This window comes from Bactrocera neohumeralis, chromosome 5 (assembly GCF_024586455.1).
Source record: "Bactrocera neohumeralis isolate Rockhampton chromosome 5, APGP_CSIRO_Bneo_wtdbg2-racon-allhic-juicebox.fasta_v2, whole genome shotgun sequence".
In the NCBI taxonomy this organism is placed as follows: Eukaryota; Metazoa; Arthropoda; class Insecta; order Diptera; family Tephritidae; genus Bactrocera; species Bactrocera neohumeralis.
The window spans coordinates 9,806,986-9,826,959 of record NC_065922.1 but is presented as its reverse complement, the minus strand read 5'-3'; the positions used below and the strand labels follow the sequence as shown (position 1 = coordinate 9,826,959).

Here is a 19,974-nt window from a genome sequence, read left to right as displayed (position 1 = left end):
TTTTTTTTTTATTTACTACAAAACAATTTTAATTTATTTTTTTATTTTTTTTTTAATTTTAAATTTTTTAGCTCAAAATTTTAATTAAAAATTTAAAGTTTTTTGCAAAATCGAAACTAAAAATTGGAATATTTTAAATTTAAAAATTAGTTATTTTTTAATAATTTAAAAACTTAAATTTTTTTTTAAATCTTAAAATTATTTTCTTTTAGTATAGATTTATGCTTAATTTTCCAATTCTTATTTTCGATTTGGCAAAAAACTTTAAATATTTAATACCACAAAATACTAAAAATTTTTTATTTAAATTTTTTTTTTTTTTAATTTAATAATTTTCTTTGAGTTTTGATTTATGATTAAATTTCCAATTTTTAGTTTCGATTTTGCAAAATCTTTCAATTTTTAATACCAACTTTAAGCTAATTCTCAGTTCAATATTTTTTAGTTAAACAAATTTCAACACTGCTGGTAAGTATACATATTCATGCCCATAAATGTACTCCGCAGAGTGACAGTTAACTTTTATTTTTGCTTATAATAAAATTCTATATAAAACAATGACAATCTTGTTCGCGGAAAAACGTTCCACTTTCAACCAATATCACTCATACCACACGTAGTACCCAATTGGTACACATTATTTAAATACATATGTATATATGTACATTTACTGCAAATTCTTCGATTGAGATTATTCTCTAAATTGATTATAAAACTTCCAAGTAATTTTTACAATCGAAACAACTTTTTATTTAAATAAAACTGGTGTCTGGCTGGAGTGCCCACATATCACATATCAGAAGCAAGCCACCAGGTCGTATGAGTAATATGAGAAACCAAATAAAAGCGCAAATAATTCCAATGATTTTCTTGATTTTCTGCTAGAACTCGTTAATTTAACAGTACGAATTGCATTATTGAACACAATCATTTACGCATTCTCATTAAATCTTCAAATCGAAGGCAGTTTTATGTTACCTCCACACCATCGATGTTTACGACCCACCAAATGCAACACTTTAGCAGCATAATTATTTGAAGTTCAAGTGATTGTAATGCCACACAGCTAATGTGAGCTGCAAAAACATAGATCACACGAGCAACTGCGTTTACACATGTGTATGATTAAAAACGTGTGTGTGTGTGTGTGTAATCTTTATTGGCGTGTTTACGATCGCAATGAATAGTAAATGAACGCGTCTGGCAATGACACTGACAATGGGACGGGTGCATGGCTGTTTACTTTCGATGCCCCCAATGGGTTAAGCAAAATATGCACCAACGCCAACACCAGCAACAAATACGCGTAATAGATATGAATACATATTTACATGCACTTGTTTTTGAGCAATTGCAAGCAAATAATTGACACCTACATATTTAAACACATACATACATATATAATATATCAGCATGCATTCAATTGTTCTCACATTATTATGAGCAGCCTGTTATGCCGAGTACACGCGTAGGTACATTTCTATTTTGTGTAACAATTGCAACAATGCTGGCTGTTGGTTTTGAAAAAATCGCGTCATTGGAGATAAACAGTTATTGGCGACATACGAAATTTTGAAATATACAGACTACCTAACAGTTACGTATTGCTCGACCCGCCGCTTTGAAACACATTTCAATTGTGCGCTTTGGTGTTGCTGTTAGGTTTTGCTTCTATTTTACATTTTCATTTTAATTTCTTAGCATTCAAAGATATGTATTTAGCTCAATTCAGTTTTTTAATATGACAGTAAAAATTGAAAAATAATTAGCTATTTATCTTACAGAATTTTAAGCTTCAAAAGCAGAAATTAATTTTTTTGAAGAAATTATATACTTGTATGTAAAAATTAGAAAATTTGGTCTGGAAATATTGATTGTAAAAAAGTCCAAAATTATCGATTGTAAAAATAAGAAACATAAGGCTTGAAAAATATAAAATTAGCGATTAAAAATAATCGAAAATTATCGATTAGTAAATATAAAAAATTATCGATTAATAAAACTAGTTCAAAATTATCGATTGTTAAAAACGAAAAACCGATTATCGATTAATACTAAAAGTCGATAATTATCGATTAATAAAAATTATTTATTGTGAAAACTAAAAAAATGGGACCGTAAATATTGGAAATGATCGTTTAATAGAAAAATAATCGATTAAAAAAAATTATCCCAAACTAGGGTTTGAAAAATACACAATTATTGATTAATAAAAATAGTCCACAATTATCGAATGTAAAAATACGAGAAACGGATTTCAAAATACTGAAAGTTATCGATTAATATAAAAAATCAAAAACTAATTATTAATAAAAAAACATTAAGAATTATTTATTGTAAAAACTAGAAAATAGGGCTCTAATAAAACATAATCTAAAATTATCGGTTAACAAAAATTAACGAAAACTATGATTTATAATAATAAGAAAAGTGGGGTTCGATACAACAAAAATTATTGCTTAATAGCATATACGTAAAATTATCGATTACTAAAAATAACTGAACATTTTTGATTTATTGTAAACACTAGAAAAATTGGCTTGAGATATTCAAAATTATTCATTAATAAAAAATAATCGAGAAATATCGATTAAAAAAGTAATCGAAAATTATTACTTGTGAAAATAAGAAAATTATGGTTCGATACATATACTGAAAATTATCGATTAATAACATTTCAGTATATATCGAAAATATTATGGACAAAGTTTTTCAAATGATAATTCAGCTAGGGTCGTGTCAGCTTCAATAGTTATTCAGATGACATAGTGACCAGAGTATACCTGAACTCCATATATTTCGTGCTCATAAAACAACTAAGACTGTGGACACAGTAAAAATTAATAGTTTTTTAGCGTAGAAGAAGAATATATAGTTTAAGCACGCATTTATCTGCAGAATCTGTCTTCAACTGAATGTAGGCTACTAAACTTACTACGTATGATACTCACATAGGCACCAAATATTCTTGCTTTGCCATTTATTGGAAAAGTAAAGCTGATATTACGAAAGACTAGTCTAAAGTCCAAATAAGCAAAAAGCCTCTACTTGAGGCCTCTCTTGTTCACTGTGTGGTACAATCACTTTCGTGCATTCGAATTTATGCAAATTTCTTTCAAATCGTATACTAAATTATAAATGAATTTCTAATTAACAATCTGTCAACATGTGCTGAATAATTCAAAATTTTTTATCTTCGCATTCATTAACATCATTAACGAAAAAAACACAGTCATTCATTATGGAAAAATTGACTAAAGCGATATCAACCATTCATTGACTGATCAGTTCTAAAGATGAAATGAGAAAATGTGAAATTAACATAATTTAACAGCGAACACGTGATAATTAAAGATTGATTTTATTATCATTTATAGTTAACAAATTTTATTACTTGATTTTATGTGAATTTGTGATTAAAAGTTGCAGCTTAACTTGCCAAAGCCTAAATTAGTTGAATGAGAACTCAAATCTTCATTGTTGCATTTATTAAATTCGAAATTAATGGCAGGCGATGAAAGTTTAATGAAACTTTGTTTTGATATGTATTTAATTAACTTATTTAAAAGTATTATTTTCATTGTTTACAGTTATTGCTTTTAATTATAATTTATATTGAAGCGACTATGTAACCCATAAAGATGACATGAGGAGAGAACGAGTTGAGACAAGCCTTTTCGTTGAACTTATTTTACACCACAATTACTCTGAACAAATTAGCATATGTTTTTGGGTTAGAGTGTATTTTAAAACTTTCCATTTTTGCGCTGCATAATCAGCTTACTAAACGCGCTGACGCCAATAACTTTATACTCGCGCGGTATTCAATTACAGAAATGTAACACACGTCATTTAGAGACGTGTTTACTGTAGCCGGTGGGAGTGTAAGCTGCATAACCGTTAGTTTAATTCCGTTCAAGACAAAGACTGACGTCTTAAAAGTGTAGTTTAAGAACAAAGCGCATTTTGCATATAAACAGATCAGATCAGTTATGTGACGTGAAAGGGGAAAACGGCAGGAGTCCACTGTAAACATGATTAAAATTAATACTAACAGTTCTTTAGTCATTACACTTTGGTCAATACTGATTGCTAACTCAGTTAGCCTATAATTAAGTTCCGCTTTATAAACCTTATGCCTGAGAAGGTAATCATATTTATATATAATAACATCTAACATTGAAACGTTTTTCCGGGGTTTAAAAAGTGGTCCTTCAACATTTGTTGGATAGGTGACTGCCTTTTGTGCAATTGAGTCTGTTAATTTTTCAGCAAAAATGTTAGTCTGAAATTTTATACTATAGAAAATTAACAACATTTTATTACAATTAACTTTTAAGATGACGGTAAAAATCCAAGAATAATTGAATATTTATCTTACAGAACTTTAAGCTTTAAAAGTAGAAAATAATTTTTTTTAAAGAAATTATGTAAAGGTTTGAAAGTTAGGTCGAGAAATATTGAAAATAATCATTTAATAGAAATAGTCCTAAATTATCGATAGTAAAAATAAGAAAAATTAAGGCTCGAAATAAATTAAAAATAATCGAAAATTATCGAGTAGTAAAAATAGTCCAAAATTATCGATTGTGAAAATACGAAAAACAGAACTTAAAATACTGAAAATTATCGATTAATAATAAAAATCGAAAAGTATCGATTAACAAAAAAAACCGAAAATTATCGATTAATAAAAACAACTGACTGTAAAAAATAGAAAAATTTGCAATTATTGAAAATTATCGATTAATAAAAAAATAATCTACAATTATCGAGTAACAAAAATAATCGTAAGTTATCACATGTAAAAAGTTTTGTACTATAGAAAAAGGAACAGCATTTTATTACAGTAATAAACTCCTTCGAATAAGAATGTATTTCAATGGCTTAAAGCTTTCAATTGGGGTCGTAAGATCACCACTGATTCATGTAAAACGTTCATAGTATACCTTGCTGGTGGTGATAATGTTTAAAAAATTAACGAAATTGTGTTCAAAAGCAGCGCGAGAGCATTAAAGCATTACCAGGGAAATCGAGGAGACCTCAGTTGCTGTATTCTCTCAGTATGTAGAAGTTTTCACTCATTTGAAACTGTAGTTTATTTTTATAAAATTTCGACAAGCTTAAAGATAAGTGGGAAATGAGAGGGAGAAATATGCGCTCGAATTGCTTTAAAAGTGTCCAACTTTGAAAATAAAGAAAGAAGGTACTCGGGTCTAAGTAACCGGAACGACCCCGAATTTTATCCAGTCAAGGACTGTCAACTCGGCACTATTCCTCGCAGAGGGTGTGAATGGATGAGAATTTCCGCGTAAGTATGCTTCGTTCTATAAGGAATTCTTGAATTGAACTGAATTTTTTTTCCCCAAGATCTACGGCAATTAGTGACTACAGAAGTGATGATTCAATCGTCAAAGTCATCGCTCAGCCGCCCTATTGGTCAGATTTGGCTATGAGAGACTTCTTGTGTTCTCTAAACTCAAATAACCGGTCGGCAAATCGCGTTGCAGGACTTGATATCGTGTATGAAGAACAAAAAACTTTTTGAATTGAGGCACGCAAAATTTAAACAATAATATTAAATTATATATGAACATGAACCCTATTTTTAAGACGGTATTTAAGGATTAATAACTTCTTTACTTCCTTCTTCGACACACCTCACATAGACTATGATAAAAATCCTTCTAAGTCCACGTAAAACTTTAAAGTTGAAAAATCCACATCTTTAATTGAATTTCACAAATATTTTCGATGCTTACAAACATTTAAATTAACTATAAAATAGTTAAAGATGTATAACAACTATCAAGATCTAGTGTTCGTCTAACATTTTCGAAATTACCCATTCTAGCTGCGTTCAAAATAAAACAAAAACTTTTATTTCACATGTGTGTATGCAAATGAGTAGCTCGTTCACACCTTTTTTTTCTTTAATGTGCGGCAATTATGCAAATTCGGAATAAAAAAAATCGCCGCAGTAAAGGAATACGATAGTCGTGCGTGGCTAACACGTTTTACCACTTTTCCGCATTTGCTGTTGGCTCGATCAATAACCATGATTCAATATCTGTATTTCAAGTGCCGCAGACAGCATGGTTTCTATTCCAAATGGCTGAAGATGAGCATCCAGTTTAGAGTAGGTAAATTAATGCGATTGCAGCATGTCAGGCAAGTGCAATTGCAGTGATGCGATAAGGCAAACAAACCTTGGCAGTGCAACAAAACTGGTCTGTTAACATTTATTTGCATTAATAATTTAATAATGGATAAGCGGTGAAGTTAAGACAACTTAATTGTTACGAATTAAAAGGGATGTACAACTATTGGCTTGCGTAAGCAGTTGGCGCAATACTGTTTGTTCAATTTAAGTTTGCGCAAACCAGCTAAATAAAATGTTGTTTTAAATAACTTTTAGAAATAAGAAAATGTTGTTCTTTACATAAATCAGTTTGCGCAATACTGTTTGTGCAGTTTGAGTTTGCGCAAATCAGCTAAATAAAATTTTGTTTTAAGTAACTTTTAGAAATAAGAAAATGTTGTTCTTTACATAAACCAGTTTGCGCAATACTGTTTGTGCAGTTTGAGTTTGCGCAAACCAACTAATTAAAAGTTTGTTTTAAACAACCTTTAAAATGAAGAGCATTTTGTTGTTTACACAAACCAGCTTGCGCAAACTCCATGCAGTTAAGTTTATAATTGTATATCTTATATATTATAGTTTTAAATTTCTTAGGACTGCAAGCACAATTATAAACAAATGCATAAATTGCATGTTTGCTTAAACTTTTCCGTGTCATCACCGTGCATCTCCAACGAGTGGGAAATTCCATTAAACATTCATGTAGTATCTACTTTGTAAATGTGTACTGCATTTTGAGTGCAACAACTGTGTTTATTTGTATGTATTTTTGTTTATTTGTATGCTTGTTGAGTTTCATAGCTTGTTCAACAGTTTGTAGACTTAAATATAAACATATAATATAGCTATACTTAATTCAAGTGCACTGATATCAAGTGTCGGAACAATTTCCGACATGCATTATGATTTTCCACTGAACTATTGTGAGCTATTGATTTTTCTATATTTATTTGAGGTTAGTCATTCTTGGGATCCTACCTCATTAGTATTTTTAAATAGCTATATCATATTAATTATTTATCACATCACCTAATTGAATTGCCTTTAATTGACAGTCAATAGACAGTTTGAGTTGCGCAAATCGATTTCAGAAGAGCCTCTTGCCATAATATCCCGCTTTTCTAGCAATTATACAGAAACAATATTGTACGAAAAATTTGAAAATAAGGCTTTGAAACACTTTGAATTAGTTTAAGTCTAATATAATGTAAAAAAACTTCAATTTCAGAAATTTATATTAATTGTTTCCAAATTAACATTGCTTATTGTATGTCAATCAATTATTTATCAGTTACTTATCAATTAGTATTTAACTGACTTTGAGTTAATGTTAAAGTTCTGATACAACCCTGTGAAGTGCAATCCTGACAGCTTGGAAATATGTTTACCGTAATAAAAAAACATGAAATTTTATTAGCAAATATCTCAGAATATCAAAATATCGTCAATATCAATAATAGGGAGAATTAAATTTATTTGACCAAAAAAGTCAATACAGACTTAGAGAAGGTTTTTTTAACCATCTGAGGCTTTTATGGACAAAAATATAGAATAAAATTCACAAAATGATTTTGAAAACCGATAAATTGACTAAATATAGACCTTTCAGACTTCGACACTATGCTTGTTGCTCGAAAATTAGCGACAATCTTATTATAAAAATGATAATAGAAAGTTCAGAGACCCTTCCTATCTTTTATCCCTCTCAATGATAACAGTTTTGCACAAAGTATCGCTCTTTACAAAAAAAAAATGCAGTTTCCTTTAAACAAAACGCATTTTTCAGTCTGCATGGTATATAAAAATATATAGTATCACTTACTTGAATCCTCCACGATAAAGCGTTTGGTATGCGTGGCCTTCATATACGGATCCATTTGCTCCTTATTTATGGATATGCCGGAATCCATGTGATGTGTCATTAAAATTTCGAAATCTCAATCGAAAACAATTAAAAAAGTAGGTTAACAACGCCTTAGCTCGAGCTGAGCGCTTGTATCTTCACCGTCAGACAAGGGTTAATGAACTGTAATAAAAGAAGCAAATGCAGGTATATTTAGTCGAATTTCAGGCTGCGTGTGTTAGCAATTTGGTGATATTTAAACAAAGAAAATGCTTTAAGTCCAAAAAAAGTAAATTATTTTCACTACCAATTTTTGGCGCAATCAAAAAACGGGTGTTTATGCACACATTAGTAATGGCAACAAGTTTTTATGAAATTGAACAATTAATTTTTTCATTGTGATTTGTCGCCAATAAATCGACATGGTGAAATTCATTTTAAACTAATGATAGTAATTTGAGCTCGCATGGAGTTCGGTTGACAAAAAATGGAAAGTAATCAACTGCTCAGTTTTTATTCGAATGAAAGTGTTCCGCTTCTATGAGCAAGTTTTTCGCATAGTAAATGATTGCCGACACTTTTTATGCCGTTATATAGTAAAGTCTATTTATAAATAATTGCAGATCTGTAAATAAAATATGCTTGACTACCTCAAATAACGGTATTAATAAAGTACTATTAGACAGAGGAGATTTAAATAAAATAAAAATAAAATAAAAATACAAATTTTAGAGCATGCGCATTAAGGAATCTGAGACAAATTTTCAGATTTTTCGCTCCTCTACATTCTTCAACTATCCTTGTCTAACTGCAGAGATCGGTTGTTCTAGTTTATACAGTATGTTTGTATGAAGTTTAAAAAATTTTAGTTTTTTGTTGTTATTGTTGTTAGTTGTTTTGTTTTTGTGTATATAGTGAAGAAATTTCTTTTAGGAAAGTTATATTAATTATCACTTCTGCTTCAGAAAAAAAGTCACACAAAAATTTGGAAGCTCTTCCAGGGTATTAAACATCCAATCGGAAAACTAATTTCATTCAATTTTTTTTCGAAAATGGAGTTAAAAAAATTTTTATCGTCACCTGAAATGCAAGACTACAGATATAACCAAAATATAACCATTTTATAACCTCAATACGAGTGTATGATAACCAAAATATAACCATTTTATAACCAAAACTCAAATTTTGATTCAATATGACTGGTTTCTATTTCGATTTTAACCTCCAGCTGACAGTTATAACCAATATATAACCATTTTATAACCTCAATATGAGTGTGTGATGACCAAAATATAACCATTTTATAAACAAACCCCAAATTTTGTTTCAATATGACTGGTTTCTATTTCGATTTTAAGCTCCAGCTGACAGTTATAACCAATATATAACCATTTTATAACCTCAATATGAGTGTATGATAACCAAAATATAACCATTTTATAACCAAAACACAAATTTTGCTTCAATATTAGTAGTTTCTATTATATCGTTATTCTTTCGTCTGTAAACTTATGAAAAGTGATTTTATGTTATTTTGCATTTTAGGTGACGATATACAGATTACTTATCGGATGATTACCGAAGATTGCCTCCAAAATTATATACATATATTAATATATAGAAATATAATATATCAAATTAATATGTAGGTATATCGGGAGCTACAACTCTAAGCGATATATCCTATCAGGGATAGTTCTAGGTTGTAAATAGAGGCAGCGGCCAAGACAATTTTATACACTACTAAGCTTGTCTCGAAAAATATCGCAATATAATGACACTGCAAAGTGGAAAACCTCAGAAATTTAAATCCTTAAAATGTTGCACTATACTTGTATACCCGCTAGATGGCGCCAGAGTAGTACTGTTATCAAAAGTCATATTTAAAGCTCAAGATTCTTCATATTAAAGCTTTGACTAATTAAATTTTAAATTTTCTTCAAGCAAACAATGAACTAAGCTGCAAATGGCATATATTCAGAACCACATACAAACATATGTATGTTATACATATATAACAGATCTCTCGTCGGCTTTCAAATAAAAAGGCGGAATGTTTTAATTAACTGCAGTAATTCATTAAGGAATATTATATGACAACTAAAAGGGCAATTAAAGCCAAAGCAATAAATTTTGAAGCGTGTGTCATACACGTAGAGACCGCAGGAAATACATTTTCATAAATCTCGGTTATCAGCTAAATAATTGAAATGTCTAAGGAATATGAAATTTATTACTTATTATATTTTAAGCATCTAAACTGTGCTATTTTTGGTTGTTCTTCCTGTCATATACTTCTACAGAGTGCTTGCGTAGCTAACTTGGGTAGCAGAAATGCAGAAATAATCACAGCTTTTTTAGATAAAGAAGTACAGATTTGCTGGCAACACTGTGTTATTTTTAATTCTGCGTCATAACTTCAACAACAATAATTATTACTAAATTTTCTTGATTAAAAATATAACTACTTAGATAAGAAATTAAATGGAATTCCAAACACTTGAGTGACGCTGAGTTATGAGGACACATTTGTCCATAGAGACAATCAAAGCGATCAAAGAAATACGATTTTTTAGTATCAATCATATCAATTAAATGATCCGAATTACTTGAAAACTAGCGCAAAAAACCTAAATTAGCATTCCATTCTGCAGTAAATATTTCATAACTGTCGGCTGCAATATTGGGTAGTCGAAAAAGTATTTTCGTATTTTGCTAATAGATGTCGTTGCAGTCGTACATCTCCAGTGCGACCAATCTCATAAGTATCGGCTGCCATATTTCATGTTATTTAAAATAAATATAATTTGTTTGAACTGCATTATTATAATCCCTTCTGGTTTCCAACGACTTTTACTAATTACACTTATCACAGTTAGGGCGGAAATCAGAGTTTCTTTGAAGAAATTTTATACAATGATTAAACTGCATTTCTGCCTTTATCACAAATTCGGAAGGAGCGTTTTAAATTGGGCAAAAAATTACAATTAAATATTTGTTGTTATCGAAATTTATATTTTGCAGCCAGACAGAAAAAACGTCAAGGCATAAAACAAATAAATAACATGAAATATAAATAAGTCGATTACTTAGAAAAGCTGTATTTATTTGTGATGTTTAGAATTAAACGAATTTATTTTTGCTGAAAAGTTAGGTCTAACACGTCACTGTAATTAAATAATGAATGTTATATTTTTTACTTTAAAAATAAATAATTATCTGAAAAATAGAAAAGAAAATATTATTAAATTATTAATTATTATTGTTTTTATACCCTGAACAGGTTATATTAAGTTTGCCACAGTGTTTGTAACTCGCAAAAGGAAACGTCAAAGACCTTATAAAAAATATAACTAAATGATCAATAAACTGAGTCGATTTAGCCATGATCATCTGTTCATCTGTTTGCCCGTATATACGAGAACTAGTCTCCAGTTTTTGAGCTATCGATCTGAAATTTTGCACACGTTATTTTCTCCACAAGAAGCTGCTCATTTACCAAAACTGTTGTGAGTGGACCACTTTTGCATATAGCTGCTTTTTGGGCGATTGCCACGCCCCTAGTAGGACTATCTAGGCAATTTATGCCTCCAAATAACTTGCTGCTCTATAGATACCTAAATTAGATAGGCAGTGTGGTCCAAGTCAAATGTCTAGGCACTAATGACCGCCAAAGTGTAACACGTATGCAGTGCAAAACGGGTTTTGATCGATTGCCACGCTCCTAATAGGACTATGTAAGTGATTTCTGGCTCCAATTAACTTGCTGCTCACTGGCCTTTTGAGTTAGTTAAGCAGTGTGAGCTGAGTTACCGTTTAGACACTAATGATCGCCAAAGGGTGACACGTATGCAGTGCAAATTGAACGACCGTAGTCAAGTGCTTGTATGAAAAACTTTTGCATTTGACCGGATATCTTCACGAAATTTGGTACGGGTTATGGCCCAGAGCAATAATGCAATATCCGAAGAAATTGTTTAGATCGGATCACTATAGCATATAGCTGCCATAGAAACTAAACGATTGGAATCAAGGCTTATAAGAAATTTATTGTATTGTGTAGGATGTTGTAGCTTTGGTATAAGAAGACTTTTCTTTATATTTTTATGACAAACTTTTTTAGAACGGTGTATCCTTGAAATATTGTTTTTAATTTTTCTCTTTTCTAGTCTAAATTGCGCTTAACTTTCGCATAAGACTTATACGAGGGCTGCTATATATGTATATTCTGGCCTAGGGCAACACTAAGTGTTGCCAGGTGCAATCTGACATTTCCATTGGAAAGTTTGACATTTTTTAGCATAACATCACTCAGAACGTTTTGTCATTTAATCGTGAATTGTTTTATTTACGGGGAATTAAAAAATTCATCTCGGCCAAAAAATGGAATTAACTCGTGAACATTTCCGTGCGATCATTTTTCACAACTTTCGACGTGGATTATCACGACAAGAGTGCATCAATGAACTAAAATCTTTGTATGGCTGTGAAGCACCATCCTATAGCACTGTGAAAAACTGGTACAACGAATTCAATCGTGGTCGACGCTCGCTCAAAGACGAATTCCGTGAAGGTCGTCCAAAAACAGCCGTTGTGCCAGAAAACATCGATGCCGGACGTGAACTGATAATGCAAGACCGTCATGTAACATACCTTCAGATAGAGGCATGTCTATGCATTTCTCCCACCAGCATACATTCGATATTGCATGAACACCTGGCCGTAAAAAAGGTTTGTTCTCGTTGGATCCCGCACAATTTGACAATCGCTCAAAAAAAGGCTCGTGTGGATTGGTGTAAAGAAATTCTGAAAAAATACGATCGCGGTGCTTCAAAAGACGTTTATAAGATCGTCACAGGTGACGAATCATGGATCTATACGTATGAGCCCGGAACAAAACAGCAATCGACAAAAAAAAATAAAAATAAAAAAAAAATAAAAAAACCATTTTCGTTGATAAATATGCTTATTTACATTAATAGGCCAGAAATATATATAGCAACCTACGTATACTGATCCTGATTTCGAAAAAAAAATTTGTTTCGAAAAAGCATAAGTCCAAATATGTAACAAAAAACTAAATTAATGTATTAATTTTATTAATTAAGTATAATTTAAGTTCAAAATCAATAAAAGTTTAAAATAAATTTTTCAAATTTAAAAACAAAATTTTCAATTCAAATTTTACATAAATAGATAACACACTCTAATTTGCTATTTTTCAATAAAATTTTTCACTAAAAAGATAATTTTTCAATTATATATAATATTTATTGCTCTCCACTAATCCTTTTTGTTTGTAGTCCTTTTTTTAGCAAAAAATATATTAAATATCTTCAAATATTTCGAAATCGAAAATATTAAATACAAAACACGTCTTACTTGTTTTCACAATTTTTAACAAAAAACGAATTATTATTATTAATTTTTTAATTTTTTTTAATAAATAATTTTTTTTTATTGTTAAAACTAAAATTATTTTTATCAATTTTTTGAACTTTTTTAATAAATATTTTGTTTTAAATAATTTTTTGCAAAAAAAATATTATTATTATCAATGTTTTATATTTATTTTAATAAATAATTTTTGATTTGTTTTTCTTTTTTTAATAATTTTTATTATTGTTTATAAATTATTTAACTTGTTTTTATTTTTTCAGTTACTTAACATTTTTCTTTTACAGTGCACAAGTGAATTATTAAACCAGTGTTTTGATATAAATAATTATTATTATTCTAAATTTAACGTGCTTAATTTTTTTACTCACACTTTTAATGCTAATTTTGTTGATTTTCAAATTCGCCTGTTTTTTCATTAAATAAATAGCTTTGCTTTCAAAATTTTTAACGCCTTCTCCAAGCGAATATTTCACTATTTTATATTCACTTGATTTCGAATTAATGCAATTCGTTAGAATATTCTTGAAACTGTTAGCACACAACACAACCGTTACCGTTGACTTACTGCGTTCAACTAAATTTGCGCGCCACTTCAAAAAGTAGGTAAGCTAACTTCGAATTCAAGCACAATCAAATTGAAAATTGGTGCACCGCGAGACGAGTCTTGCGTTTCATTTCATTACTCATTAACCAGTTTTCGGTTCGGAGCCATTCGCACGGCAATACCCACGAGCGTGCAGCAATCTACAAAATTTGATATATGCGACTGCGCGTGTGTGTGTTCGTTTGGTTTAAGTAAATCACTAATTTTTTTCAAATTTCCAAAATGCTTTCACTCGCGTGCGCTTCGGTATGCCTTATCAGATCTGCACAGCGGCGTTCTCAGGCGTTCAATGCAATTGCTGCGAGATGATATCGCACTGCTGACGCGATCATTAGAACCGCCGCTTATATTTCGCACACAACTTTGGCCAGACGACCGACTAAGCGACGCTACCCCCACATGTGTAGCAAGCTGGCGCTCGGGCTTCGAGAGCCAAACAGCGAGCTGCGGCGCATGGTTTGCGCAATGGACAAGTGTTTGCTCGCAAGCGAAAAGCGCGCGTGTGTGGGTGTTTGAGTGTGTGTCAGCGCTGTTGTTATGTCATTTAAAGCTGCGTTTATGAAAGAATTTCCATGCGAAACGCGTCAGTCAACGACACGTCTAAGGCGATAAGGCGCGCGTCACAAGTATGTACCTCTCACTTGTTGTGCGTCTCACCCTGCGCTTTCGCTTGCAGCGCATGCGCAGCGTTTGTACTTAATTTAGCATTTTTTGCGATAATTCATTCAATTTCTTTAATGATTGAAATTGAGATAACCTGCTCAATCAACAGCCGCATCAATCAAGCCATCAATTGTCTTCTTTTAAATGATTTGAGGTTGAAACTTGCGTAATTGAAGACATTCAAGTTGATCACCTTAATTAGGGGTCACCGGTATCAGTTATATAAGGCGTACAATTTAGACTTCCCTTTTGTCTGTCGTTGCTGGGTTATTTACGGTATGTGAAATCAAACCTGTAAGTTTCAATCCTTAAAACTTCAAATCTGAAGTCAAACGGATTTCTGACCTTTCAGAAAATACTTAAACCTCTATTTTGAGGAGACAGTTGATTCCCTTGACCTAATATAAAAAGTGATCCAAGTAGAGATATTTCTTCATTAGCATTTTTTTGACAGATTACCCGTGAGTCGGTTGTGGAAAACTTACGCCGGATCAACGTTTACAAATCGTTCAATTTAATCAGCCTACTGAGAGTACTATTCGCTACTCCATCACCCATCTTGAGACCCAGCATTCATCATTGGATAATATTCGATCGACTAGACGACGTCCAGTACAAAGTGAAGATAATATAGCAGCCGTAGTTGAGAATGTATTCGAAGACATTGGAGAGTCGATTCGGTGGAACGACTTGGCGCATTTTACGTCGATTTCTTGAATTCAAAGCGTACACAATAAGGCTTGTGCAAGAACTGAAGCCGCTCGACCTTCCTAAGAGACATACCTTCGCCCTAGGAGGTCTTGAAAAGCTCTCAGAAGAACCAACGTTTTCGAGCCAAACTTTGTTCAGCGATGATAACCATTTTCGGCTCAATCAATACACAAACAGGCAAAATTGCCGTATTTGAGATGAATGAATGACCTGAAGAGTTTCAAGAGCTGCCAATTCATCAATAAAAAAAAACAACAGTTTGTTGTATTATAGTTTCTGGGTCGATGGAATCATCGGTCCATATTTTTTCAAAAATGTTGCCGGTGAGAACGTAACCGTCAATGGCGACTATTATCGCGCCATGATAACCGATTATTTGATGACTTGAATTGAAGATCGTGATCTCGGCGACATTTGGTTTCAACAAGATGGCGCTACTTTCCACACATTGCATCAATCAATGGATTTATTGAGAGAACACTTCAATGAGCAGATAATTTCACGTTTTGTGCCGGTTGATTGGCCACCAAGATTGTGTATATCACAGTGTTAGACTTTTTATGTGAGGATATGTAAAGTCTAAGGTCTATGCGGACAATCCCGCTTCGATTCAGGCCTGGGAGCAAAACATCAAACGTGTCATCGCCAGTTACCGGTCGAAATACTCGAACGAGTCATCGAAAATTGGACTCAACGGAGGACTATCTAAGATGTAGCCGCGGCCAAAATTTTAAAGATGTTTCTTCGAATGATAGTAAACATTCCCCATTAAATTTAAAGTTTATATGTTTTTTCTTTAAAGATGTAGGGAACCTGGAAAGTGATCCTTTTATAATAATTTTTCACATTTTAAGAAAAAACACTAAGGCAATCGTTAGTTGGAACTGGAAGCGTTATGAAAAATTTAATTATTGTATCATATGTAGACAGGCTCAAGTTAACTGAAAAGACTTTCAGCGTGACGACTTTTTGTAAAGAATATTATCGAGGAAAAACTAGCTGAACGTAGTTTAATTATTAATCAAAACACTAGCAAGTTAACTCAGTAACAATTTGAGTTAGTTATAGAGATTACAAACAAGATAAGCTCTTGATCCCATTTAAATACGAAAAGGGGATTTTTTCAAATACTTTCGTTTATATACAAAGATATCGTTAGTCACTTCCAATTAAATAAGCATTATGCAAAGAAGGAATTTATTGCGTCATTATCTGTTGCTGTTTTCAGAAATAGATATTTTCTATAAACAAATGTAAATATTTTTTTTTCAAATGCCAAATAAATATTTTAATTTTTTCCACAAATTCCCGGAGCTCAAAAAACTTTTGTATTTTTGCTATCCGATTATAACTTCTGGCTACTTAGCGGTTAATAAAGTGAATATAAAGCGTCTTCGATTCGCCGCTCCTCTACTCGTCATGTTTGAGCTTTGTTCTCTTCTGGAAAAGTTCAAATTTGAGAGCAATAATACAGTAGGTAGAGCTGAGTTCAAGACAGAGAGAGAGGGTATGGCATTAAAGTGGTATAACTGATAGCTACTGTTACTCTATATGATTCTACCAGTCTATACCATTTATACTAGTTCGAACTGATGATTCTGCAATCTCCAAGATTTATACCAGTCTATACCATTTATACCAGTTCGAACTGATGATTCTGCAATCTCCAAGGTTTGATAAGTGGAGTAACTATAAAAAAGTTAAATTTCAATTATTTTCCTCTCTAAAATAATGATTTCATAAAACGTCAGTTCAGAAGAAAGTAAAAATTGGACCTAATATAAATAATATTTTATGGTATAAAAAACTAACTACTGAATTTGAATTGAAAAAATACAAATTATAATGTATTCAGTTCATCAGCGTGAAAAGTTTTATCTGAGTAATCTCCGAGACGTTGTCAAGAAACCCACCACCAATAGTTGCGATTGCTTTCCTATATAGAGTTTTATAATCGTATAGAAAATGTTTAATGGTATTATCTTCTTCTACCTCCTGACCGCTTCTAAAATAGAAGTTATAAGGCGTTCCTAGTCTACGGACTTGTTTGCCTATTAGACAGTGACTTGTTAGCACACCTACTACAGTTCTTATATCAAAATTCTTACCGACCATAACTCTAATTTTATGACGACCTACAACAAAGTAATAACCCAAAGGCTTACGGTTTTAACATAGAAAATCATAAATTAAAACGTTTTAAGTATACTAGTGAAACCCCACCCATTTCAGATTAAAACCAACACATTAAAGTTAGCCGATCTTAACAGCCACAGAGTCGATTTTGGAATGGTTGTAGAATTCTGGGCGCTGAAAATTAATTATGTGGATTCTTACGTAATACAGCTATTATAGAAATGTCAGATGACGCCTGGCAACAAGCTTTACTACCTACACTAATGTGAAAATCCCAAAAAATAACTAGCAATACGAAGAAATCACGCCAGACTACCGTGAATGAGCTTCCGAAAATAGCCCTTTATTTATCTCTAAAACACTCCACATTTCAATACGCACGTAGAATAAATCTTATCACAAACGAAAGTATGGCAGATTTTAGAGAGCACTTGCTTCGATTTGGTAAATTAATTAATAATTTGTTGTGATTATTAAAAACAATTGCGCATTCACACTAGTGCTTCCATACAATTGTAGTAATCACAAGACCTTTTTGAAAAGCATACAATATTGTGTAGCAATCGTGTGCCGCTTGTTTCTTGCTGTCTGTCGCAAGATTAAGAGAAGACTTGTGACTCATTGCCATTCAGATAAGTGGCGGAAAATATGAGATCAAGGCAATTTAGTCACAAGAACAGTATACACCCTGATTACCACTGATATGAAGGAATAAACCCAAGTTGTTATTGAATTAAGCCCAGCAAACAATAATATTTATGCTGACGCCGGCAACACAACAACTTTACTGATAATATTGAGTTGTATGCTCAATTATGTCTGTTGTAAGAGCACATTCAAGCTGACTTTGCAACGGAAGGAGGTTCCATATTCGTTTAAACAAAAATTTTAACTTTCAATTTCAAGCTGCTCTGAATAATATTTCACTGTAGTAAAAATTTGGACGCCTCGACTGCGTCACAAACTCGAGTTTAAGGTGTTTATGTTCAGTTGTCGAGTGTTTGCATTGAGGTAAATCAAGAGCGATCCATTTCGAGGTCCTACTTAAAAAAAAGCACGGAATCTTCAAATTGAATGAGGAATGCTTGTTATCTTTCGAAAGAACATTCTTTGGCATATATTTTTTGGACATTATCTCTTTCATCCGTTGAGTCCAACTTTCGATGACTCGTTCGAGCATTTTGACTGGTAACTAGTGAATGACACGTATGTTGTTTTGCTCCAAGGCTTGAATCGAAGCTCCAACCGTGTAATATCTCACGATCTTGGTGACCTATTGACCAGCCCAAAACGTGAAATTATCTGCTCACAGAAATGTTCTCACAATAAATCCATTGATTGATGTGTGGGAAGTGGTGCCGTCTTTTTGAAACCAAATGTCGCCGGGATCACGAGCTTCAATTTCAGGCATCAAAAAGTCGGTTATCATGGTGCGATAATGGTCGCCATTGACGGCTAAGTTCTCACTGGCATCATTTTTGAAGAAATATGGACCGATGGTTCCACGAAACCGTTGTTTTTGCTGGATGAAATGGCAGTTGTTGAATTTCTTCTCGCAAATGCGGCAATTTTGTGTGTTTACATACACTTTAAGCCAGAAATTGGCCTCCTCGCTGAATAAAATTTGACTCAAAAACGTCGGATCTTCTTGGAACTTTCTAAGAGCCGTATTTTGTAGGTATTCAATTTAAGATCTCGACGTAAAATGCGCCAAGTCGTTCAAATCGACTTTCTATGGTCTAAGTGTATATTTTCAGCTACGGCTGCTATATTTTCTTCATTTCGTGCGTAGTCTATTCAGTCGTATATTATCCAATAATGAATGATGGGTCTCAAGATGGGTGATGCCGTTGCGAATAATATGCTCTGTAGGCTGAAAACGGATTCCCCGGAGCGGCAATTTCAGCTTGGGAAACAAGAAAAAATCACATGGCGCCAAATCTGGTGAATACAGCGGTTGATTGATGGTATTAATTGTGTTTTCGGCTTTAAATGCGCTTACAATCGTGGCTCGATGCGATGGTGCATTATCATCGTGTAAAATCCATGACCTGCTCTTCTTCGCAAACGCCTCAACACGGCCAAATAGAAATCCTCATTGACCGTCTGCCCCACAAGACCAAATTCATGATGCACCAAACCACAAATATCGAAGAAACCAATGAGCATCTTCTTGATGGCTTTGGAGTGATTATTTTGGTTTCTGGTCATTTTCCCCCTCCATATCGATGATTGTAAACTTGTTTGCGTGTGAAACTTATAAACCCATGTCCCATCCGCAGTTATAATGCTCTCCATGAATGGTGGATCGGAATTTGCACGATCACACATGTCCAAAGAGACCTGTTTACGGTACTCTTTTAAAAACAAAAATCCGGCTTTATCGGGACGAGATGTCACATTTCATGCCCAAAATACCCACCAAAATCATTCGAACGGACTCGTGAGAGATCTCTCCTTCCATCTCTTTACCAC

General features: G+C 32.4%; 1 protein-coding gene across 2 annotated transcripts in view; it reads right to left on the bottom strand.

The window, feature by feature from the left end:
- The window catches only part of LOC126759107 (uncharacterized), a 35,507-nt gene that overhangs the window by 6,850 nt on the left and 8,683 nt on the right, over window positions 1–19,974 (bottom strand). The window contains exons 1-2 of one of the 2 annotated variants that reach the window (XM_050473724.1): window positions 13,754–14,317; window positions 7,965–8,168 (exon numbers count right to left, since the gene is read on the bottom strand). In XM_050473724.1, the coding sequence (XP_050329681.1) occupies window positions 7,965–8,064 (100 nt within the window). In that variant the 5' untranslated portion in view covers window positions 8,065–8,168; window positions 13,754–14,317. Of the gene's footprint in view, window positions 1–7,964; window positions 8,169–13,753; window positions 14,318–19,974 lie in introns of those variants that run through there. The other variant, XM_050473725.1, reaches the window with a different exon arrangement.